Below are 27,609 nucleotides of genomic sequence, written 5' to 3'. Positions count from 1 at the left end.
TACTGAAAGTGCTGTTTATGTGCTATGCTCTAACCCAGACAAGCTTCCTCCAAACTAAACAGAATTCAAGCTGTGAGGTGCAGAGGAATCTCCTTAGAAAGAGCCGCAGCATTGGTGGAACTACCCAAACGTCTGATTTTAGACTACACAAAGTTCTGAATAAGTTTCTGGTAAAACTTGTGGTTCTAATTGAGAGAAAATGCCATAGAAATGTGAATATTCTTGACAAAGTTGTTGTACTATGCTGCATCGTTTCTGGATCTGTTGATGATTGCTTGTGATGGTGATGGAGACATTACACTGTTGTCCTAATATCTGTGTAGTAGCACAGAAGTAGTATCATGTATGTCAGTCTCACACTCAGGCTGCGTGCACACTACAAGTTTTTCAGTCAATTATGGGACCAAACACCCGATAAACGACCGTTTATCTAATGACCTCACAAAGATTTTGGTCACCGACGAGCCAGCACTCATTGGCTATGATCTGAGTGACAGGAATACGGACTGTGCAGAGGTCAGCCTATTTGGTCAAAGAAATCTAAGGTGACCGATCTTTAGATATTTTTTTAAGTGTACTTGTTCTATTTCTTCTTAAAATCATTCGATTTATAGTCTTAAAATGTTTTCTTTGTCACTTTGGGTATAATTACTGAGATAAGTAAATAGCTTATGAAGTATCACCTCTCAGTTCTCCTGATCCATTACATGATATATTAGCTTAATTCTCATTTTCATATTTCCTATTGGATTAGAATACTCAATAACATTTATGCCATGCTTGTGGACCTAAACTTAGTTCATTTTTAAATGGAATGCCCATATTTCAGTGGTAGAGGCATTGTTTTGTATTGTACTTGACAAAGGTTGTTATTAAGGCACATCTGATTTTTGCTTTGTGTGACTGATTTTTGAATTGTGGAAAAAACAGAACTTCCAAGAAGAACGAGAAATATCTTTCAAGCATTTTTTACATTTTATGTTAGATTATGGTTGTACGGCACACGTGCTGGGTGCTATGCGCTGTTTAAGAGATCCGCTTGGTTCTTTGAAGCTTCCAAAGTGTGGTTTGTTTGTATACTAGTCCTAGTTGCCTTATTCATACAGGTAGTGGTGTTGTCTGTCCCTCTCTACTTCTTATCCATATGTACTGTAAAGTTTATAAGGGAAGAAAATTTATATCTGAATCAGGAGTGTAAGACTAGCAGCACTGGACCATTGTAGGTGGGGTGGGGGGGTGAGCGGAACATCAGAGGTATGCAAGTGACATGATTTAATGTTCTTCTATCATACATTTCCTAGTAGAGTATACCCTTGTGTAGTAAAAACAACAAAACTAATACACGTTTCCATTGAAACATAGGTACAAGTAAAATTGTGATGGATGTATAGCATATGGTATGTGTTCTGCTTCGAGTTTTGCGTCATCATTATGTATTACTATTTTTAATTTCACTGCATACACATAAACTTTGTGTTCTACAGACGTTTCAAGCCTGATTCACTCTTGACTTTTCTTTTGTCTCCAGGCAGCTTTAAGTGCCTTGAAACAATTTTCAGAACAAGGACTAGATTCCGTGGATGGCGCTCTTATGACAGAAAATGGACCATTTGAGTAAGTATGTTTAATTGCACCATTTTATTTTATTTTATTTTTTTTAAATCTTTTCCTAGAATGTCATTGTTAATGTATTTTGAATATTTATTGTACTATAAACAATTTTATTGTAATCTGAGAGGTCTATAGATGAAATCCTTCAATTTTCAAAGTAAAGTTTTGCTCTGTAGAGAGAAGATACCATCTCTACTTTACTACTTTACCTTTTAGTTGGTGTAATCATTATCCCTCACTGTGTTATAATAATTCACATGAAATGTCATTATTATTGCTATTCAAATATGCTGAATATACACACACGCACGTCATAGATGTTTTATTTTTTTACATGTCGTTATGCAGCATATTTGAATAACAATAATAATGACATTTCATGTGAATTATTACAACACAATGAGGGATAATGATTATATATATATATATATATATATATATATATATATATAGTGAGTATATAGATATACATTGAGGTATAGATATATGTTATATATTTTTTTTTGATTATTATTTTTAATGAAGGGGATTTGACTTTGTTTTTAATGCACCATGTCGAAAAAAGTGTATTCTGCGTGCAATTACCAAGATTTTGCTCTGCACTATCCAAACTTCCATAATACACTAGGTGCTACGTGAAGATGAGATTAGGAATTTGGATCTTGGAATTAATAGGTTATCTTTAAATAAGTAAGTGTACTGAACCTGAAGGGTTTTTAAATAGAACCTTCTGTATAATTTAAACCTACTGATGTTGGACCAATGAGTAGGAGGAGGGGGAGATATGTCTGCAGAGATCACCCACTCAGGATGAGAATAAGCTGCACAATTTCTACTTGTGAAGGTAAAGGTTAAGAGTATATCTAACCCGCATTACAAGATAGAAGTAGAAGGTTCTATTTAGAAAATAGATCCTATGAGTCTATTTCATTTATTTTAAAAAAACAAAGTCCTCAAACGTTTGGGTTTTTTTTAGGCCAGTTTTAGGCTCGTGAGATGCAGTTATCTCATTTAAGAATACAAAATTAACAGATTTATGTTGCCTTATTGGGTGACATTTATAAAATCTAAAGCACAAGTAATTGCAACTCATGTGGTGTAACCCATTGCAGATTGCTTTCATTTTCTAAACTGTACAAGAAAATTGACTGCAAGATGCCAATTGGTTACACAACATTTTGCACAGTTATTATTTCTTAAATGAGTCACACTTTATTGTTAAATCCACTTCTACTTGCCATTTATTACTTTAAAAGAAAATGTAATATCTTTCTATTATGTGTTTTACCAACAGCGTAACAGTTTACCATAGTCATTTGACAGGAGTCATTGATCCCAAATTGCAGTTCCACATTTATCTTAAATTTAGACTTATTAAAGGTGTTTGTTTTTTTTCATTGAATTGCTTTTATGTAATTTTGTTTATAAATCACTTTGGCCCTTTAAAGTACATCTGTCACTGATACATAGTGAAGGCAGACATTTTGTGGACTTAGACCATATGTAGTGGAAAAGTACGCTATAAGGATTGCTAGTGTCCCAAAATAATTTCTTTATTTGAACACATTGACATCCACGTCATCAATTTTATATTTATAATTACAGGTTAATTTCTGCTGTGTATATAATAAACAATTTCTCTCTCTCTTTGTAATGGGTGAAACATGATCTTTCTACAGAGAAATAAATAAAGTGAAGTGAGAGGGCAAGCTAACTACCATCAGGCTTTCCACTCCTCATTTAATTAAACTAATTGCTTATGATGTTGGGAAATTGCCTTGAAAATGAAATGTGACATGGTGAAGTTCTTCAATAAACAGGGTACCTTTTTATGTTACAAACAGTAATTCTATCAGAGAGGTCCCCACATGATCTCATCATCATGCTATCTGAAGATAAATATTGTTGTTTCACTTCAAAATGTCACCCCTCGGGTTGACCTTTGAATCTTCCGTGCCATCAGCTAATAAACATGTCTTGAGATGTGCAGCCTTGGACCCTAAAGCCTCTTGTTAATGTATTAATCTTTCAGACAAGCCAAGCACCGTGGAGAGAAAGCAGACAATGCGCAGGCTAACTCAGGCACCAGCGCTCAGGACTGCAAGGATTCAAAGGCCGTCGTCTAGGAGCTTCGCCACGGCCACTGCATCCTTCTAAACCTGTCAACACGCAATAGGGTGTACGTGTACAAGGAAACGAATCACTAATACCATTAAACAAGTCTTATGTGAAGACAACACTATCCTAAAGCAAGAGATAATACACAGTACTGTTTATACAAAGAGGGGGCTATATTAACGTAAAAGCACTCCCCCCCTGCAATTTGAGACCACATCTTTAATTTAATTGCTTTGAGAGAGCAGAAATCTGATCTCACTAGTGCTTCAACTTAAAGTTTATTAGCAAAAGTGTGAAGAATTTAAACTTTAACCAGCTAAACGTTGGAAAAAAAAAATGGAAAAAAAGTGAAGAATACATTGGTTAGCATTTTAGTGTTCCATCTTACCAATATTATTATTTTTGTTTGTTTTAGTAAATGCTTTGATATTTTAAAACTTAACCAATGACAGTGCCTAGTGCTTGTGAGAGTTGTAGTTGTTGTCTTCATATATATTCACAGCTTATCTTTTCTGAAGCAGAACGCAGCCATCACCCTGAAATACATGACTGTATTTAGTAAAAGAATAAAAAAAGATCCAAACTAATGAATTCAAATCATGACCAACATTTGCTGAGAAATCTGAGCTGATGTTTGTATCATTGAGTCACATTGTGCCCCAGATTATGCAGTTTAGATACTTACCCTCCATGTAACTAGTCAGCAGAAAGACTTTATTTTTCAAGTTTATTCTTTTCTGTTTCCGGTATCCCGCCCTCCACGCTGTTGTGTGAAACACATTTACACCCATTGTGTTGTAATGACTCACAGTTACATCAACTGAGTGTTTTTAATACCTGCATTCTGCGCTCTGACATCTTCTAGCCCAAAGACGAAAAGCATGTAACAGTGACCTGAAAGATATTACAGGAGTTAACATTTTTATGGCTGGATAGACACTGTCATGTATAAGAAAAGGTTGTGTTTATGACCCGTGTACCATCATGTTTTGAGACAGTGTAATGTGGCCAAATGCAGTAAAACCACATCAGTTCATGTGTGATCCGTCTTCGACTGTTTCTTTCCTTTATCAAATGAAATGCAAACAATAAATATGTTCCACACAGCTGTTGCTTATTTTGGAATCCAGTGGTAGACACCTTGATCGTTTTCAAGAACCTTACAAGTGATCCCAGAAAAGGGCTGAACGTCGCCTTTATGGAGAAGCATCAGATCACTTTATGAAATCAGAGCACCATGGAAAAATGCTCACATTGTCCAAACAGTAGTTTAACCCATGGTGGATAAATAAGCTGCTGAGACGATGACATCCTCCAACCATGAACTAACATCCTGTCAATGCACTCTACTCACTATGTAACACCAGAATTATTGGAAGAGGACCAAAGAGGTAACTTAGATTATGGGAATGGTCAGGAGTGTAGCAACTACAGTTTAATGCCACAAAAATGCAAAATCATGCACTTGAAGTCTATAATATCTAAAGGCTAAATTTAGTATTTATGGCACAGTAATCACAATTACCTGGGAGGTATGGGGTCAAGGAGTTACTATTTTAGGTAACTTAAAGGTAAGCAAACAATGAAGCACAGCAGTGGGGAAGATAGGTTGCATAGGAAGAGATTGTTACCATGAAGAGAGGCGGTGATGCCAGGATATAGGTCATTGGTAAGACCACACCTAAAATTGTGTTTGGTTGTGGAGGCCATAACTCCAGAGAGATATAAATAAATTAGAGTGGGCAAATGAGAGGTGCTAAAATAGTGCATTAGAAGACTTACCAGGAGCGACTAAAAGGATATACATATGTATAGCTTGGTGTAGAGAAGGGATATGGCAGGTCTTCAAATATGTAAAGGTGCAGGAGGAAAGCATTCTACAGAGGAAGAGCCATTCGAACAAGAGGGCATGCACTAAAACTTAAGGCAGCAGGTCTAAAGGATATTTCAGGAATAATTGATTTACTGAAAGGGTAGTAGGTAGGTGGATTCGCCTTCCAACAACCACAATGCTAATATTTGTAGGGGAATTTAAACATGCTTCGGATAGACTTAAGGCTGTCCTAAATCCCCCCCAAAAGGACCATAAAAGTAATTTTGTAGGAATAAATATGGACAGACCAGGTGGCCTTTATGTTTTTATCTGTTGTCAAATATTTCTATGTTATTCCATATATGAATCCCTACAAGGTCCACTGCTGTAAACCATACCATGCGTTTATAATTTATATTTGACTTATAGCTGTGGAAAAGTAGGGGTGCACCGAATTCAGGATTTGGCAAGGGGAACATTTATGGCAACTGATGGAGAAGAAGAATGTATTACCTAGCAACCAGATTAGAATTTACATTTTTTTAGTTGTAATCTTAAAATTAAAACAAACATCTGATGAGTTGCTATGGGTTTCTGCTCGACTTACTGTTCACCGCTCTTCATAAATATTCTCATAATGGTTTTTAACAAGGTTGAAGTTCAGCCAATTGAATCCTGATCTCCCTAAGAGCCACTGAACATCAATTACGTAATATAAAAATATTCCCCCCATGCTATGATATTGTATGTAATATTGTCAGCTAAGGGCTGTGTCAGAATTAATTTGGCTATTTTAGAATGTCATTCAGTATACATCAAAGCATAAAGTGTAGAGTGCATAGAATAGAACGCACTCATTAACTTGTCTTTAGTTCTACCAAGGTCCTGAAACTTCTGACTGTATGTGAAATTTAGTGATGTTTCATCAACAATGGTAAAAACAAACTGAATAATCCCACTGTTACCAGCGCCTCCTTTTTACCTCCCAAAACTCCCGAAACAACTATAAAGTTTACTGATTATTGTTATTGTGGTTGTACATGACTTCTCATGCAGGCTTACTACAGCCGATCACCCTCCTCCAATTTCCTACAGCCGATCACCAAGATTGAAATTGTGATTTGAAAATAAGCTATAAAAATATCTTGTAATGCCAACCTTAACCAGGTTCTGTCAACCTACACGTTTTGTTTGTATTTCCCAAGTAAAAAATACTCTGAAAATGAGGGGGGTGAGAAAATGGGAAGTTCTCTTAGGAATAGTCCGTGCAACAGGATCTGAATGAGGTGTTCCAGAAAAAAGTTGTTTATAAAATACTTTGAAGAAAGCCAGATCAAAACAAAACTATCATCCTGAACTCTGGAATAATGAGACATCCTCTCCATGGAACGATCCGTGCTGAGCACTGGGGCCTAAAAAGGGATACCAATGTTATTGTTCTATTGAGACCTAATTTGCCTACACAAAATATTGAAAAAAATAATGTTTGCATAAATGTTTATTATAATAGAATTTTACAATTATGTGATTTGTGACATCTCCCAATGGTTGATCCATATTACTTGTGTTTATCTGGAGTCACACTGTGAACTTTATTTGTTTTGGCTTAACAGACCTGACAGAACGCTGTTTCAGTAGTACAGAAAACAAAACATTTTCTGTATATAAAGCAAACCAGTGTAATGGTTTAAAGACCAAACAGAATCTGCTGACAATATTTATGTGCCAATCGTGTGGACACAACACAAGTGGATTTAAAGCTTACGTTAAGTGTTTGTGAAATCCGAAATGTAAAATTAGTTTTGTTTTAATTTTTTCTCAGTTAAAGCATTCTGTCCTAAAAATAAGTGGCCAGCTCTTTGAAAACTACGTCTCCCACGATCCACAACCAGTCGGCATCGGATGTACCTGTAAGTTGTTAGAGATTGCACATTCTTGATGCATATAAATAGGAATCAGTTTGAATAGCCATATTACTTTAGCTAGATCAATACTAGGATTGTTATTTATTGAAATATAATGTACAATAATATTATAGTTAAGTTGGTCCAATATGTGGTTGTTAGTTCGTATACCACACACGATTATTTTATAATTATGCTAAGAAAAAAAGTCAATATCTCTACAGGCACTTGTAGCTAAAAGTTTCCTAATATAGAATTATATTTATTAGTATAAGGTCCATAATCTAGTAAGAAAAGTTATCTGAGATGAAGTCCTGGTAATAGAGGAATATTTCCCTATGTATTGCAGACCTAACTAGTTCATACAGCGGTAGTACTTCCAATCAGATATCGATCGTGATCAGCATCATGTCTAAAACATCCTTATTGGCCAACTAAATTGTAGCATTTATGGCCTGCACTTAAGGACACACACTGAGCTTGTCTCTGTCTAATAAAACTGATAACGGAGTCTAATGGCTCACACAGCTGCACAGTATATGCAAATACTATATAAAAAATCTGAAGTTCAATCAAGGTATGGAAACTTGTCCATACAAGAGAATAGTCGTGTTCCATACCAGGTGGAACAAGATGCTATTATACTGCTGGGTAGATACTTCCTGAAAGGGATCTATATATCGTACCCCAGAGGCCTTCTATATGGGCAGCAATGAAATATGCAGCACAGAAGTGACAGTGAGAGAATTATGTCTGCTTCATTTGTATCCTATCTCTGTGTTCTGTATCACATTGCTGTACATGTGGAGAGCGCACACATCATAGGGATTGCTTTTATTCTGGCTGGTGGTATTAACCCCGCAGGATACTTGTGGCACGTTGCGTTTTTCATTTATGTAAAGGTAGCCGTTACCTATGTATGTGTGTGTTTGTATCTTTTACATAAGAAAGATTACATTTTACGTTTAGTGGTTGGTTTAGTATTGCTTTTTAGCTGCCGATTTTGCTGGTAAAGAAACGTTTTTAAATATTAGATTTTAGACAAAATATGTTAGAATCTAAATTAGCATTAGCGAGTGGTGTTTTTTGTTTGTTTTAATTGGATGAGACATTCAAAGAGGGGTTTAGAACATACATCAAAATTACATAAATACACCCAGATAACAATAGGTACAGATAAACAGAATAATAAATGCATGGATGCAACTAACAGAACAGATTGTATGGCATATAGAACCCTGCTGGTGAGAGGTTACATTATAAAAAGAAGGGGTAAGGAGAGAATAGTGTGGTTCTCTATGGTGCAGAGGTCTGCAGGATACTGAGGCTGTGATGGTGCAGGGGCCTAGGCGGTGCAGAAATAAATAAACCCTGTTCTGAACATCCCATTCATTTAGTAAACTGTTTTAAGTTTAACTTCACGTAATTAAATAGTATGTTATTTTCTGGTAACATGATATACAGAAATATCACTTGTTCTGAAAACCTTTTGTATAGTTTTTGAAGCTAAATAAAGCATACATAATCCATCCGAGAGAGGAAAATCACTGTGCCAAATAACTTCAGTTCATATGATTTACCGTACATAAATATCACACCTGCCCAAATTGTACAATGATCCTGTAGAGATGTGAGAGACAGGATAGTGTAGTGTAGTCAGGGTAAATTTGGTTGAGAAATATTTACTCCACAGTTTTCCTATGATAACTTCACCCTTGAAGGAACATCTACCTTCAGGTAAAACATTTGCATATTTTAATAAATAACCAACTTGACTCTATTTGTATCTGCCAGATAAGTTCCCACATTCCAAGACAAATACAATCAATCTTAAAATCTGTAAAATGAGGGGCATTGTCTCTGCATTTCACCTTTCATCATGGGAACAACTTGTATCGCTTTCTTATTAGTCACTGAGCAGTGATTCACTTCACAGAATGTAGGAGCAAAGTATACTGTTATTAGAAGTTATCAAGATTCCATGCTGTTTATAATATTTAGTATTATTTACTTACCTATGTACAATATAGCCCTGTATTATATGTGTAGTGTTGAAGTTCTATATGTAATATGAACACATTTATTTTTAATACAGTCTACAATGACATGTCTACAATTGATCACAAGTCTTTTGAATATATGAATACAGCAAGAGACCATACAGGTCCCCTAAATGTAAAATAGTGAAGGAAATATGCTTACATTTTGACTAAAAGTCATGTTTTATAACGGTTACTAAATTGTACCCTGTGATTTAATATTTAAGTGCTTACACCTGGTGAAAGCAGCCAGTTTGTGGGCTTGACCAGTGTTAGTGGGCTGCAGCCTATCAGTTCATTAGGAACTAGTGATATCACTCTGTGCTCAGTGATGTTACTTGTGTCCTAGTGAATTGATAGATTTCTCATGAATATGGGCACAGCCCAGAATATGGCGGCCTGGAGGCAACAGGTAGCTTTAAAAGGTATAGAAATCTTATTATCTGCTATTTTTGGGGTTATTTGTTCAGATTTAGTTGTTACAACAGGTGCTCTATCAAATCTCAGACTGGTATAATTTCCAGACACTTTTACCCTGTACAGCATCCTTGCTCTTTCATTTTTCTATATACCCATTTTGGATGAGATTTTTTTATTGGGTTAATATATTTTTAACTTCTTTTATACAATTCTTTTACAAACACATCTTTTTATAAAATGATTTATATCCTTAGCACGGAACAGCACCCCTAGTGGTTACATTATCATGGCAACATACACGCCTGGCATTAATAAGCAAATACTTTTTAACAAGTCATCTAAGTATTTGGAGTACCATAGCTTTACTCAACAAGTCCATCCATGAATTTAATTTGAAATAAAATTATAGCTGGATCTCTGCATTCTCACATGACACAGTGTTGGGCACAACCTGTATTTTCACTTGTCTTTAAACTATGCCTTAACAATGCTGTTGAGTCAGTCTGAGAAATAGGATTATTTTTCCATGAAATATAGGTAATGTACTGTGAAATTGAACACAGATAAACTGCAGCATCGCTCAGTGTCCTTTTTAAATCAAATCCTTCAGCGTTACATAAATCATTTATATGCGGTTTACACCACATTACACCACACTCTCTTTTGCCATTAAACTAGGCAACAGGGTTTGGTGAGAGACTGCAATACTAATCTTTCCTAGTCACAATGTTGAAATACGTTAGTCACTATAAAGCTGTCTTTGCATTGCTCTTAGAAAGCAAGCTATACAGAAAGTTGTGGAATATAGGCAGCTTTTATTCATTTACATGGATCATAACATGTGCGCTGGGTCTTCTATGTACAGCGGTTTCCCACAAACATAACGTCGTCCGTTCACAATAATAAACATTATTTGTGCTTGAATCCAACCCGCTGATGTCGGCAGGATGATGGGGCTAGAAGATGTATTTGGCAAATGATTGCACATAGGATAGTTGTTGTTATTGCACTCTTTAGACCTCATGTGGAGTTAGAAGTATTTGTTTTGCTTTTTGTCACACGTATCTCAAGATGCATTCACCATAAAAACATTTAACATATAAAACATGATTTACTAAGCGACTGTTGTTTGCCGCTTTATATATTATATTATATCTTCTTTGCTGAAGTAGTCCAAATGGAAATGACAAATAAATAATCTAAATATATGCCTTAATGTGACGTAATATAGCTGCAACATTACGGAGTACAGCGCAGTGTAATATGGTGGCACTGTATAAATACATGCTAGTACAAGTAAAGTATATGTACAATTGGCTGGAGAAGCTAATACGCAAACAGCCAATCAGAAGCTGCTATATCGTGCTGCTGATTATGGTTGTCAGCTTCATGTAGCTTTGCACCAGGTCTCCAGCACACACAGAGAGATGTCTCCAAAGATTATTCATCCACAACTATTTATATATCATATCCCCAGGAGGTTGCACTACACTTACATGAGCACACTCTTAGGACCTCATTTAGAGTCGGCCGCAAAGTCCGTTTTAGGCGCATCTAACCAAAAAACACTACCACGCATGTGCAGAAAGCCCCAAATCCGCCTGCATCTTGGACGCAATTAACACTTGCAAGAAATTGCGACTCACTACGAAAGAATGGGAGGAACGTGGAATTGTGAATGCGTGACCATGTAAATACATCCTAGTCGCAGTGAGGCGCAGACGTAACACACGTCAAAACGGCTAAAGCTGTGCTGCAGGAATTAGGTGGCGCAAGCGTTAGGTAGATGCAGGAACTGCTTGCAGCTCAATAGGGTATTAAGAGTGAGATGCATATGGGGTTGTTTGCCACTCGTAATACCCTACCAAGCTGCGGCACACTCCCACTCCTACACTTCTTAAACGGACTTTGCGTCAGACTCTAAATTAGGTCCTTACTGTATGATCGCCCACCCCCGTTTCTCCATAAGGGTATCCAAGTCTGTGATACTCAATTTATATTACACTTTTAAACATGAAATCTCAGACATTAGAGTATTCTGCTTTCTAATGCATAAGGCATGCAATTCTAACACTGTTTCATGAGCCATTTCTTATTTGGTTATTATAAATTGTAAAACATTACCTAAGGAGGCCCATTAAGTGGCCATGTAGTAAGAGCCACAGGAAGGCTCCAAAGAGACTGCACATAAACACCTCATAGTGGTCAGCTTAATAAGTGACCTGTGGAGAAAGCCCAACACTGCTAATAAAATGACCATAATTAATATTAAAACCTTAATAAGCAAATAATTCAAAAGGATTACAACAGGAAAGAGGACATAAGGGGATTATTTAAAAAGTAAAACTAAAATAATTGCAGTGTTGTTTAATACATTTGTTTTCAGATCATATCTATCTAGTTGAGCGCAGGATTTTCCTCATTGCATGTTCTTTTCAAAGTGTCAAACAGTTTATTTCCCTCACCTCATGTGCTGACAGAATTTCAGGAAGCTGGATGTGGTCTGACCTGTCCGCTTGTCACTGGAAATAAATGTACTCCAGATCTATCTTAAGTTCACGGAATTTCAGATTTACTTCTTCCCCTGGAAGAAAAGCTTAGGCTTTCTACACCAGAGTGTGCAGATATTTAAAAAAAAAAAAAAAAAATGCAATAAAAATAAACTGAAAGGTGTCATCTCCCCTGGTAGTAGTAATTTAAATTTATAGAGGTGATAAAAATCTATATCCTGAGAACACGTGGGAGTTTCTGGGGCAGGGAAAAGATGTGGGTCCGTTTATCACTGTATAATTCCAATTTCCACTGTGCACACCTGTACTTGTTTGGAGTGCAAAGAATAAATATATATATATATATATATATATATATATATATATATATATATATATATACATACATATACACACACACATGTGAGCTGTATATATGTAATATGTATTAAATTAATAATTTTTGGAGAGTAGTGATGCCACTTTTGTCACATGATTTTTTTGGAATATAAGATATATAAGGAGCATCTCATACAAGCACCTTGCGTGTCATAAGCTGCACCCTTACTGTAAAAAAAATAACATTAGAAGTCACCTGACTGCTCCATGATCTGTAAGAAAAAAAAAAGTACTCAGTCTGTGTTTCTCTCTCAAATTTATTTAAATTTACAGTACGTGTTGGAGAAGTTACTCATCAGAAAGGATATGAAATTGAAAGCATCCATTTAAAGCCGCTCCACCGTAGCACTTTTGTACTTGAGATTTTATATATATATATATATATATATATATATATATATATATATATATATTAGATAGAGATAGATAGATATACACACACACACACATTTTGTACACTAGGTATTACTTGCAGAAATTATTACTACATTAAGGCACATGCTATTCATTATAAATGCCCCCTGTCTAATTCACCAGGATGTCAGGCGAGCCAATTAATGGGATGTATGGGATTGATGCATTAGAGAATGTACACACTTCAATTAAAGGTGTTGGAGGAAAAATTGTATAATCGATGACACAGTTCATCCAGTAATAAGAAATCAATGGTTAACAAATAAATTAATGGCTGATAGTTACTATCTGTACAATTTATCAGGGGCTGGATATTGTAAGCCATTCAAGAAATCAATTAATGCTGTAAAGGAGTGATGCATTAGAAAACATATTCTTCAATTAAAGGTAAATGATATAATCAATTGGAAACATTTCTGTGTCACTGGGCAATAAATGAATTTAAGAATAAAGTGTCCATTTATATTATATACTAAATGGGATTATGTCACTGGTACGTGTGGAGAATGAAGCAGTTTTATATTTGGTGGATGCCATCAAAGAGATAAGACATCTACAATTGTAAATCGTGTGTCAAGTCTTCATAGGAGACACTTTGGGATCCATAACATATTATGAAAGTAACTTGTAATATAGAATATAATATAGAACTAAAGTAAAAAATAAAATCTTATTTTAATATGCCATGTAATATGCGGCTATATATATATGTGACCATGAATAATGTGTGTTTTATAACGTAAATAAGCTTTGCATTGTCAACCTCACTTTACTGGGAATTTAATGAGCTCCTTTAAAGTGTGTGGTGATGTCCCTATTAGAGTATATTAATGGAAATGCTTTGCTCTAATCTTAAAAATAGTGAGATATAATAAACAAAAGTTGCAAAAAAGTCTGCTGCAGTATTTTTCCACTAACTGAACCGTCTACTCATTGATTAAAGTGTGTGACTAATGATATAGGACAGACTTGTACAAAATAAGCCATCACTAAGCAGCATACAGAGTGACAGCTCGTCTGACATTTAAGGAAAGGCATGGAAATACTGTTGACCCTCCTCTACGGCATATCAAAATATTTTTAGTGTGTTTAGTTAAACTTTAAAGCATATATGCACCTTTGTGGACATTATTTTTCAATAAATGTTATACATTTATTCTATTTCCTAAATACAACCAACTACTTTAATTTTGTTACACACTCCAGCAGTATATCTACAAGTTCTTGGAATCAAAAAGAATTCTGTTATCTTCCACTCTCATCACATCCTCCCATTCTCGGTTACAGGACTTTTTCCGAGCTGCACCCACTTAGTGGAATTCCCTCCCTCGCACAGTAAGACTTTCCTCTAGTATTCAAACCTTCAAGCTTTCTCTGACAACCCACCTCTTCAGACAAACTTATGATATTCCTCAACCACCATCTTAATCTCCCTTGATTACCCTATTACCATCCTCTACACAGCTAACGCAAGACAACAACCCTCTGACCGACATTGCTACACACACAGCCCACTCAATACTTTTACCTTTGCATCCTAGCTGGTCCAGTGTTCAATATGATGTAGCACATGCCCTTGTGTTTCAAAGTCCCATTGACCACCTTAACTACATTATGGGCCCCCGGGCAATGCAGTGCACCGGGGCCCCTAAATAAATATATATATATATATATATATATATATATGGGCCCGATTCCCTTCTCATTTTTTCCGCGCCGCTGAGTCTCTTCTGCACTCCGTGCTGTGCTTGCAGTGAATGTTGGGCATGACATCACGCCCAGCATTCACTGCAATCACAGCACGGAAGAGGGGACCAGGGAGGGAGCCGGATCGCTGCTGATGTGACCGCAAGGTAAGCATTCTCATTTATTTTTTTTCAGGATTTTTTTTTCAGCGCTACCTCGTACGGGTCCCCTTGCCCGCAGGGCCCCCGGGCACCTGCCCATTGTGCCCAATGGAAGAGTTCTTTTACCTCTCTGTCTATATGTATTACCCAGTATTGTTTTATTAATGTTTGTTCCCAGTTGTAAAGCGCTACGAAATTTACTGGCGCTATATAAATAGATGATGATGATGCTACCTGTCTACCATAGGGATGGGCAATCTGGCTCTGTCAGGCACTGGACCTGGTGTACTTACTAGGGTCCGACACGCAGTGTAGCCCCTTAGCTGGTGCTGCCGACCTTGCTTGCTAATGGTGGCCGCCATCTTGTTTTTCTTGCACGCATGCCTGTTCCTTATTAACCTTTTTCTCCTCTCCTATTGGCTCCTTCCATCTTGCCCCTTAATTGCCTCCACACTATTTAAAACACTTGTGGCTGCAGTATGGTGAGGAGGTGTGCATTGTAGGTGGTGAGAGAAAGTTATAGGTAATGAGAACAGGAGGGAAGAAGGCCCTGCTCACTAGAGCTTACAATCTAAAGGGAAAGGGGCAGATAAAATATGTTTCTGGTAATAATCTCCTGGTCCAGTGTGTTCTTGGTAATATTGTCTGCGTTATTGTGTTTCCGGTAATATAATTTGCTCAGGTGTATTCCTGGCATCTTCACCAATCTAATTTATTCCAGTATAAATTTGTCATCTCTATTTATTCTGCACATCTTATATTCTCTCTTCATTCAACTTACCTGCCAGTCACATCTGGCACCTGTATTCTGCATGAGGATAACGGCAAAGCCCATACCTCCTTACGAGGGTCCCTGGTGAATACCTACCTGACATTTACACTCCACTATAGGTAGCATCAAACCAGGCAGTTTGAGTCCGCAGTTCTACAAATGCATCACTGTGCAAGCGACGGTGGACTTATTATCAGTGATTTATTAATGCAGAGATACAGGAGAGAGCTCTCATGACCGGTTATGACCTCCACCGGACTAGAGGAAGTCCCATTGATGTCAGAAAATTCTTATTGTAAGATATGTGTAGAGCAATCGTATATCAGGTACGCTAAAGAAAACTGGCCCCAGATAAAACAGGAGGCATTAATTGACAACTAAGAGAGGGAAACCCTAAGTGGGACTGTCATTTATAATTGGCAACTCAAGCTTTTTTGAAGTGCGAGTTGTAATTTATAAACAAAAGGGGGAATTCAGTTCACCTGAGCCTTGTATGAGGTGGGCCTTTGCTCACTGACGAGTATTATGGTAAGTAAAACATTGCTGAGCCTTTATCACTTATTATCTGTCTGTTTATTCCCAGTCTTGTTTTATTACTGTGTTTGTCCACAATTCTACAGCGCTACAGAATATGCTGGCGCTATGTAGGGTGAATTATCTTGTTTAAGAGGATGGTGTATGTTGAAGATACAACAGGAAACCTATTTTGAGACGTGTAGCACCATCATCATTACTATGTCAAATTTTAAAATACATTTTTGGTTTAAAGATTAAAGTAATATTTAGAATTCGTACAACCAAAAAGCAGGAAAGGTACAGAAATGACCAGTGATTGAATGCACAAAGCCATCAAATGAACACACAAGTTCAATGCGTAAATAATTTCATTAATACAACAAAGACAACCGCTCCACTTACATAAATGGTATGCTAATTCGAGTTTTAATGCATTAAATTGAAAATGTTCAGTTACTTGTAAATGTTGTTGATGATGATAATGTATCACCTCTCATCAATATCTCTCATCTCATATCATATATATCTCATTTTATAAATATATTATATCTATCTCTTCTCTCTCGCATATCTATCACACTCATATTCTATCTCATACTTATCTATGTGATTGTATAGAATCTTTAACACTTCCACCAGTTATCTGTAATTAGGGAACTATGGTGACCATTTATAATATATTAGTTATGGTAGAATTTTAGCAGAATACAGGAAGGTATGGGTCTTGGTCATGCTACATATAGTGCTTTTGAAAACAGCTCTTTGGGCCTCTAGGTCTATTGGATATATTTTAAATTATGAAACAATTATAGAAGCAAAAGCTAAGTGTTTTTTTAAAACTTGATTGCTGCTTCAATATGTGTTGCTAAGTGGTAGCGCTCACTGAAGAATGAATGAAGTCATGCCAAAAGTTCTCATTTAAATTAAATGCCTCTTACGGGTGAATGGCTGTGATTGAGTGGCTGAAATATATTCAGCATGGCTTCCAGGAACATCTGGTATATTACTTATTTAAATAATAAATTACAGATAATAGTCTCTACCATGTATTATTGCTGTGATTACTCTTGACAGACAAAGTGATCATAACTTTGCCCCATGAGCAGACTGGGAACAGGGATATGATTTAGGAATGATAAAGAATATAGTAGACAAGGTTGTAGCGGCTGCAGAAATCATAATGGACAATCTATGTTACAGGGTGTGATCGGCCCTACAGATGGATTGTGTTGGTTAGACAATGTTTGTATGTGGAGAGAATTTATTTTACACGGTGTAAGGTGAAATGTATCCCCAGATAATTTGAGATTCAAAACAATTAAGCAATTCACACTGATTGTCCTTACACATAGAGCAAGATTAATTTCGTTGTGATTAAACTGTGACTCTCCAGCAGTTGTTGAATTATAATTTCGGGTCTGGTCCGGTGGTAGTCATCTTTCCGATGACTAAAATTCCAACTACAGGGATGCAGACAGGAAAATCCTGATGGGTGTTATAGCGACATGTAGTAAATGTACACTTACAGAAAAGGTGACAGGAAAAATTTCCAACAGGAGGGAATGGCGGCAGTCTGATTCTCCTCACTAAACTTCTCGACAATCAGTTTGCTACTCTTAAGGGGGCGATGCATGACTCGGCAGCAGGATAAGGTACAACTGTTACTACAAAAGGTAAAATAAACAGCGTAGGGGTGTTTTTTATAAACACTGTTAACTTTGGGAGCTCTAAAAGCCCCCTAGGCTTTTTATTTTACCTTTTGTAGTGACAGTTGTTCCTTATCCTGCCCCCGGGTCCTCCCATCGCCCCCTTAAGAGCAGTAAACTGACTGTCGGGAAGTTAAGTGAGGCCAATCAGACTGCCAATATTCCCTCCTGTCGGAAATGTTTCCTGTCACGTTTTCTGTAAGTGTACATTTAATATATGTCGCAATAATACCCATCGAAATTTTCCTGTCTACATCCCTGTTGTCGGAATTGTGCTCATCGCTAAATTGACTTTAATTTGTACCTTGAAAATCACTATTTGATAGACAGAATAATTAAAGCAGCAGACAGCTTCTGTGAATTTGTTATTATTTACTTCTAATGTTTCATAGAAAACTGTTAATTATTTGATGTTAACACAAACCTACATAATTTGTTCACAGATTTGGAAGTTAAATATTTTTTTTATTTTTAAGCTGTAGCAAATTTAAACATGGGTTTATATATTTGTGAATATGAAGTTAAAGTACTTTTATTAAAAAAAAATATAGACACTATTTTTGATCTAACACCACATTCATGAATGTGTACCCTAGTTTCTGAAATGTTCTGAAAATCCCCTAACTTTTTATACAGGTATTACGTATTTTCCATATTACTGATTACTCATTTACATAAATGAACCTGCATTTAAAGGGGATGGATATTCCCAGCCAAAATGCATTATTTGAGCGATGAATTGATGCACATTGCCAGACCCCCCACATTACAAAGAAAATGTTTTGCTATGGGGCTTGGAGACTGCTAGTTCTTGCCCTAGTTGGCTCCCTGTATATAGCGGTATCTCAAACCGTGCCAGCCATATGCAAACAATAAATATGTTGTCTGCAAATTCACCCTATTATTCCACACACAGTGGAAATGCAGGTGTGCAAACAGAATGGTATTTATATCAGGGACAACCTCTTTTTAGGTATGCTCGACCTGTATTTTGAACTTGTCTTAATGAATAATAATTGGTCTGGTAACCAGCTTACACCATTTGTAGTGTGTGTGTCATATTTTTAAAACTTAACCTGTTGAAAGTCATTGTATTCTATGAGAGACACTTGTGGATAGATTTATAGCTTTTAACAGGAATTTTACATTACTTTAAGAAAGATAATCATAATTTTTATCTTCAGTAAAAAGATTGCCAGCATTCATTACAATCTTGATGAATCTGTAAGTATTGATAACAAAAATCTTTGTGAATGAACTTTAGAACTTAATTTTTATGTTCATGACAAATTGCTGTGTAGTTAATTATGTGACTAAATTTATAGTGAGCGAAATTTGTGTGCGACATAATTGGTGAAAATATTCTTTTTGTTTTTATCTTTGCAGAATACATTTAAGGCAAGTAAATTTGGCAAAATAAAAGGTGAATTTTTTTCATGATCAATACAGCTGGAGAGGCGTTCTAAAATTATTTTTGTTTTAAAAAAGGGGGTACATATTTCCTAAAATGCAAGTCAACAAAGCTGCCTGCATGAAGTGAGCCTAATGTCCAGGTATGTTTTACCTGTACTGACAAAAATACATTGCATCATCAAACCCTTTCAAAATTAGTCATGTGACATTCTCCATATATAAGTGATGACATCACCACTCAGGAAATATGAGAATCTACTTTACATCTATTTATCAGAAATAACATACACAAGTGACATAAATGTAAAATAGAAGTGTTGTGTGATGGACTGTATAACTTCTCAGTGAGGGTAAAACATACCCAGATACCAGGATTAGCCCATACAAGCAACTTTCAGTAATTAATAAAGTCAAACCATACTTGTTTACTCAACTGGTTCTCCTGGACTCGCACCCTCACTGATCCTGACTCTCTTTATTCTAAAGAGGGCAGAGGAGGACCTTGGTGATGTGATATCAAGTCTTCAGGCCTCACTGGGCGGGTACTTAGTGATGTGATATCAAGTCTTCAGGCCTCACTGGGCGGGTCCTGATGACACGATTTGAGTCATCATGGCCACACCCACCGCCGTGTGATGACATGATTGTGTATTAGCTGGCGGGCCCAGGTGACAGAAATCACGTCTATTGCGCCCCCACTCAAAGTAGCAAATATGATTCAAGCTTGTGTATTATAAAGATCCATGTATCCTCTTTCTTTCAAATAAAAATAATATTAGAAGTCATCTTTGAGTTCCATGTCCTGTTAAAAAAAAAAAAAAAAAAAAAAAAAAAGCAAGCATATGGCCATTGGAGACTTCTTTCACAATTATATTAGTATACATTATCCCCATTATAATACACGAGTGACTTGAGTATATATATATATATATATATATATATATATATATATATATATATCCTGTAAAATGTATTGTTTCCCATGAAATCCATTGGTGGCTTCCACTATCCTTATACTTTACTGTAAGTAGTACATTATTCCATATATATAATGTGTGTGAGTTTGTAGTTGTTATAAACCTAGCGCTGAGCACTGCGGGTATCCATTAATTAACCCCTTCACCCCACAAATGGCTTAACACAGAATTAATATGTACTGCTTCTTCCTCTGCAAGGTAACTTAATAGATCTCACTACTTGTAAACCAAAATGTATTTAATTGTTAGTGTTACATTAAATGCAGAAAAATATAATGCAAATACCAGATGTTCCCCAGCAATGTTTGCACACCTGTTTTCTGTATATATTTTTTTATGCATTGTGTCCTATGGGGATTGTGATTGGGAGACAGGTGCCTGATGAGCTCATGAATGGAGTTATTGTGAAAACCACAGAGCATGTAAAAGACTGAGTTACCTATTCTTCACAAATAACATAGGTGCAACTAGCTGTACATGCATTTACTCATTTTGGAGAATGATCTGGAATAAGCAAACTTAATCGCATTTAAGAGCAAGTGAAAAGTTTTGTGATCTTGGCAACCTATCCCATCCACAAAGATTATAAAATAATTTTTTGCCTTTAAAGTGAGAAACTAGTAATCACTGTTTATGTGTGCATTGTTCTACTCCCATATTTCAGATGTAGTTTCCATTATTAGGGGCATATTCAATTGTTGGCGTTATAGCCAAAATTAACATGCCGCACACACTATTACCATCATTACGATAATAGTGCGCGTAAATACCGTTATTACAGTACTTTTCTAGCACGGAGCCGCGAGCTGAAATCTGGCTTACTATTACCGTAATACCGCTAATAGTTTTTCCGCGGTGGAAACCGCCGAGAATTGAATATGCCCCTTATAGTTAAATAAGAGAATAGTAATATATTTTAATCTTTTTATATGAGAAATGCAATGTTTGCATAATAATGTATCCTCTAAACCAGGCCTGGCCTCTCCAGGTGTTGTGAAACTATGTGCTTTGCCAGTAGATAACCATCCGATAGCTGGCTGGGCATGCTGGGATTTGTAGTTTCACCACACCTGGAGAGCCACTGGTTTGCCAGGCCTGCTGCAAACTATGAAGGCAAGATATATGAACAGAATGCTTATCTCCTGACGTTGTCACCACCAGCTCCACACATATCCAAAAATAGATAGGGAAACCTCATTCCATTTCAAAAATTAGAATCTAATGTGGGCTTGGCCTGGCTGTTTTGCTGAGAGGATGCATGCAAACATGCTCTTCTCTGATATATGGATATTCTATAATCCTGCTCTAACTTTCACAGAATTAAGGTAACATACTTCCACTGACCCCAAGTGGTTGACAGGATATAATTTAGTTTTGACCTACAGGATAAGAGCTTTGCTTAGACCACATAACACCGGGCCTACTATATCTAAGCATCGCTACCTCATATTCCAGAGGAGACACTACTGGCTACAAAGTTCTAGGAAGTCCAGACCCAGCATACTGAGAGTTGGTGAGTACTTGATTTCCCATTGATCAGTCCACACAGGGGACTATTAACACACCTGCTGCCTTGATTATAGCCTAATCTGAATAATTAGGAAAATAATTTATGTAATAATTTGTGCTCCAAAAGAAAAACGATTCAATACCATTGTGTGCAACAAACAGTGTCTAAGTAAGCAAGGGGTTAAGGTATATTCCTGTTTTTTTTCTAACTTGGTTTGTTTATCCAGAGACGCATTGGGTCACAGAAAACCAGTCAGATATGGTTTGCAAGATAGACTCGATTTTTATAATGATGCCCAAAGCACATTGTATTGTTTGTGATTTTATAACCAGACTAAAAGGTTCTATAAATGATGGAACAATGTCATGACGGTTCTGCAGTATGTTCGTACTCACGAACCCCCTAGCAGGGGCTTGCTGCCGACACTGTGCAGGTCCACTCGGCAGTGACAGTGTGCTGCCCGGCTGCTCTGATTGTGTTTTAAAGACAATCAGAGCAGCGGGACAGCACACTGCCACTGCCGAGCGGATCTGCACATAGTGTGCAGCTGCCGGCAGCCTTAGAAATCAGAAAGGGGGCGGGGCCTAAATCGACCCCCCCCTCTAAAATCGCCCAAGGTATATCAATAGTCTGGATCCGCCCCTGCCTGTGTTACCTGTTTCATGATCAAGACCTGTGGTATTATTGCAAGAACCTCGTACCTCATCATTGGTCCCGTCCTCAAGCTATTCGTTTTCCAGGGATCTCCGTACATCAGTTCTCTGTAGTTCACCACTTCTCAGTTGGTATCATGTGTTACCTGTTCAACGATTAAGACCTGCGGTATTGTTGCAGGAACCTCATAATCAGTACTGTTCTCAGCTATTCGCTTTCTAAAGACTTCAACGCTTTGGTTCACTGCCATTCACCTGAATCTCTGCATTTATCGTCCAGCAGTCCTGCTCCACTCCACGGTTCCATCTCGCCCTGCTCTAATCCCCCTTAGAGGACCGCGGCATGAGGCTAGGGAGCAGCGAAGTCCATATTTCCTTGCGGGGATCCCTGGTGAATACTTCTCTATTAGACTCTGCAACCTCTCTGGGGGTAAGTCTATGTAGAGCGGGGCTTCGAGGCCTATTTCAAACTCAGGCTCCGTGACACTTTCCTTGTGCCTTTATTACTGTCATTATCCTGTATTCGTAAAAAGAATAGATAAGCCTTCAGTTTTTTGTTACCTGAGCGTGCTCAGTGTGTAATTTTGCAGCTGTTAATTTTCTTTTACATCCTTGTGCGTGCTCAGTCTGTGCTCACCACTCTCACGCTGACTTCGATTATTCTTCATTGTAACCCTCTAAATAGGCCTTTTGTATTAGAGATTTACAAAGTCATTGTTTGGTGCTGATCCTGCTGCTGAATATCCTGACTGATTTTCCTAAAATCTGACCAATAGCCTGCCCCTGACCCTGACCTTGACCTGATTTCTATAATCCCTGGCCTTGGCTTGTTTTTGGACTTTGCTCTTTCTTTGATCCTCTGGCTTTGTCTTGTTCCTGTCCTGGCCCTATCTCCTTGACATAAGCTGGCAATCATTCTGCTTCTGACTCACTAACACCTGTTACTATTTGTGTGAAAGCCAACTTTTTCAGTCTGTCACTATCTTATTATACCAGTGCCCACATCAGTCCTGTTTCCTGTCTCTCCAATCCTGCTACCAATGCATCCTCAGTACGAGCATTGTCTGTATACCCTGTTGCTTCAGTTCTGTTACCTGCATCAGCAATATCTGCTATATCATTGATAGGCCAGTCCAGTTTCCTGTAACCCCAGTCCTGTTATCTGCTCAACCTGGTTAGCCACATTACCTTCATATTTCACTCCTACCGGTACAGCCTAGCTTCCAGCCACAGAGATCCATCCTCAAAGACAAGCATTTCTGGAGCTGTGACCTTTTTCCAGTACAATGTCTGTTATAAACATATTCCATAATAAAGTCTTCCAACACTATCCCAGCTTCTTCCTCTGACAATTACACACATTTGTCTCCTACTGTAAACTCCCCACCCCCCCCACTCTCCTTTTCCTCACTTTTTACCACTTATAACTGGAATATGTGTTCACTAAATCCTCAAGTTCTTTCTCATACATGGACTCCTGTATCACTTATTGTGTGGTTTTTAATTAAAAAAAAAAAAACATTTTAAAATCTTGCTTTGGTGTATTTGCACCTCCCTCCTGTGTTAGTCTACACATGCCATTAATATTACTTGTCTATTACCACACAATCCATTTCCTGGCATTTTTCCTCCTTTGTGAATAAAGACAAAAAAAAACATATATAGCAGTTCTTTCTCATTTAGTGGGCCATTCTTATCAGTTTTACTTTTTTTGCGGTTTATGTAAAAGCTTTGGAATTAGACTTCATTTCTTTAGTAATTCATTTTTGCTGCATTAACCTTTGTTAATCTGATTTCCTTTAAAATACATAGTGTTGATTACTCCTCCTATGCAACCTACCCTTCCGGTTAAAGTCCAACACTTGTGAACCATAAATAAAGACACGGACACCAACTTAAGTTTGGAAGAAAAAGGTCACCTTTTTATTTTTATTATTACTTTTAATTTTATTTTATTTTATTTCTATAAAAAATGGACCTTTAGTAGGTTGCGAAGAGCCAGGGCAGCCAGCTAAACCAGCATAAACCAATAAGGTGGAAGATCGTCTCATTTCCACCGACCCAGGTTAAAACCTTATCTATTGGCCGATACTATAACAACACCATGGGGTAAATGTATGAACATGCGGGTTCTTCAACACCCGCGTGTTCGGCGATTAAATTTCAAGCGGCGCTGCATTGCAAAGGGAAGTTTTCCTTTACAATGCAGCGCCGCTTGAAATTTAATCGCTGAACACGCGGGTGTTGAAGAACCCGCATGTTCATACACTTACCCCCATAAGTTAACTCAATACCCTCTAGACTCAACCAGTTATGCCCTTTCTAGGCAAAACCTGATACTCCTTACTAGAGCATCAACGAGTCTGATGACGTCGAGGGAACCAAAGCTCATTGCCAACACTTAATTACCGTATGCTTACCAAAAAGCTGACTGCAATGCTGTCCTACCACAGCCGTGTGCCTTATGGGCCTCACGGCCCGCCACCTAAAGAAAGCACTACCCCCCTCAGTTCCGAAAAAATCTTCTCTATAAACAAAACCATCCCCTCTGCCGACAAATGGACCCTGTCTGCTCTGAAAAGATGTCTTTTTTCTACCGTTATCAAGGGATGACTTATCACTACCCCCCGCATGCTTTTTATATTATGTCTCGCGTACCCGTTTATTTTCTTAACCACCTTTATCAATGTGACCAGCGGAATAGCTGATCTCCAAGACAACCGAGGTATAATGTTTGACCAACAAACCTTAATTGTAGGCCATCAAGCGTGTATTTGTTCCAGATCATCCCGAATGCTAATGATCAAATCCAGGGATTTTCCTCTACCCACGTCGTTACCTCCCAAATGTATAACTACTATATCGGGGACTCCATGATCGTCTATCTCTTTTTTCAAAATGGGAATAAGCGCCGCCCATACCATGCCCCTTTGTCACAACCACCGGATGTCTACTGGGTTTGCGAAACCGGACCATTTATCAGCTAATCTATGTTTTTCTGCCCAAAAGATAAACGAATGACCCATGACCCATATTCGCATCCTCTTCACCGCAGAACCTGGAACAAAATATATAGTTCTGTCAAAATATGAACCATGTGAGAAAACAATATTATTAGCTTCAAACAAACAGAATTCTAAGCTGTTGCCAACTCCTAAATAAGCCTCTCCATACCAGAGGGCGCCAACAATGAGAGGAGTCTAGTGCCAGCACTCCATGCCAAAACACATAACCTCTTCAGTTTGAGAGGAGTATCTCGCAATTCGGAAACCACTCCCCTGATTACTTTTAATTTAATTTTATTTATATGAGGCATCTGGGCCTTATAATTAAAAATGAAGCAGGGAAATAAGAAAAATTGGTAACCCAAGTGAAGGTAAAAACCCCTTAGAACCATGGAGGCACACCACTAATCAGGCCTTGCCAAGGAAAAAAGAGGAGAAAATCCCTTCATGCCCCCAATCAACACAGCGAGCAGCATAGCCCTTAGTCACCGACCAATAGGGAAGAAAAGCTCAGATGAACGAGAGAGAAGAGTAAAGAGTGAGGTGGGGAGAGGAAGGGGAATCTGAAGGAGGGAACCTATAAAGCCTCATTCGTCCGGCCGAATGTATTTCTTGTAACCCTGCGACTTCCATCTCCCTAGTGTTTAAATTTCAGTAACAGATGCACCCCTAACCGCAGCGGCGGTGGCAGCCCCGATCCTAAAAGAATGCGTACCATAGTATGCTGGGTTTAGGCCTATCTCCTCCAGGGCACGTTTTAGCAAGGCATTAAACTGAAATTTAGTCAATGGGGTATGATCTTGATGTATTAGCCACAAACCCTCCCCCGGGGGCCTAAGTCTCGCAAATTTATTAGCCAGCATGACAGGGCATATAAATGTTTCATGCTGTTCCGTTAGCACTATCCAATGGCCTCTGCCTAACTGGTCAGTTTTCGATTTAGCTATCTTACAGCGTATAATCTCAGGTTCAAAAACTACATTCCTAAATAGCAAAGCTGCGCCCTCACTCTTCATTGATCGCGCCACCAGCTCACTAACCCTAAAAGCGCCGTGATATGCTAGTGAAAAAGCCAAACTAAATAGCAATGCCTCGTAACCATCCTTGGATATGCAATGTAAAACCCTAATCAGCCTGTCTAGTATTTGCCCGTCAATAGGACAGCGTGTATCATTAATTGCTGGCTGAGTTCTAGACCACCCTTTCAATGCCTTAGATATCATGAATGATTTAGTGGGATCTTGTGTACCATTTAATCTTGCCATAAATGAAATGCCCGCTAGCATGGAACCCATCCTTGCCTTAGAAAACCCTTCTTTATAATGGTCCCACATAAAACCTGCCATAGAGGGGATCTGACCTGATGTGTTGTTGTTGTATGTCGCTTGATAACACAACCAGCGTTCCCATGCCCATTGACAGCACTTTCTAGTAGCAGGAGCCAAGGACGCCTCTGCAAGCCACCTTATCCCTACTGGACCATCTGCCAAACATAAGGGGGACACTTTAAGCCGGTCAGACGGGCATGTGGAGCTAAGGACCTAAAACGCTGCCAATCAAAGTGAGAAAGAGCGTCCGCTATCTTGTTGTCCACGTCAGGAACGTGGCGTGCGCGAAAACTGATGTCAAGCTCCAAACATCTCAAAATCAGGACTCGCAACAAGTTGATCGTCGTGCATGATGAGGCACTCTGCTTGTTAATAGCCTGGACCACACCTAGGTTGTTGCACCAGAACACCACGCTCCTGCTGCGCAAATGGTAGGACCACAACTCAAGGGCCACGACTATGGGGAACAATTACAACGTCAACAAATTCCTAACCAAGCCCTCAGACTTCCATGACTGCGGCCAAGGGGGTGGCACACCAATCCCCTTGAAAAAATGCACAAAAACCTTTTGACCCCGATGCGTCCATATGTAAATCTAAAGTTCTGCTAGAAACTGAGGGTGTGGGCCATACTCGTATACCATTGAAAGCTGTTAAAAACCGTCTCCATATAAC

General features: G+C 37.9%; 1 protein-coding gene across 5 annotated transcripts in view; it reads left to right on the top strand.

Moving 5' to 3' along the window:
* STAU2 (staufen double-stranded RNA binding protein 2) overlaps window positions 1-4,772 on the top strand; it is a 194,234-nt gene extending 189,462 nt beyond the window's left edge. For all 5 annotated transcript variants that reach the window (XM_075213652.1, XM_075213654.1, XM_075213653.1 and 2 more), the window contains 2 exons: window positions 1,529-1,614; window positions 3,644-4,772. In XM_075213652.1, the coding sequence (XP_075069753.1) occupies window positions 1,529-1,614; window positions 3,644-3,737 (180 nt within the window). In that variant the 3' untranslated portion in view covers window positions 3,738-4,772. The remainder of the gene's footprint in view (window positions 1-1,528; window positions 1,615-3,643) is intronic.
* Window positions 4,773-27,609: the final 22,837 nt, after the last annotated feature.

The sequence above is a fragment of the Mixophyes fleayi genome, chromosome 5 (assembly GCF_038048845.1).
Source record: "Mixophyes fleayi isolate aMixFle1 chromosome 5, aMixFle1.hap1, whole genome shotgun sequence".
In the NCBI taxonomy this organism is placed as follows: Eukaryota; Metazoa; Chordata; class Amphibia; order Anura; family Limnodynastidae; genus Mixophyes; species Mixophyes fleayi.
This window is presented reverse-complemented; position numbering and strand designations above follow the sequence as displayed.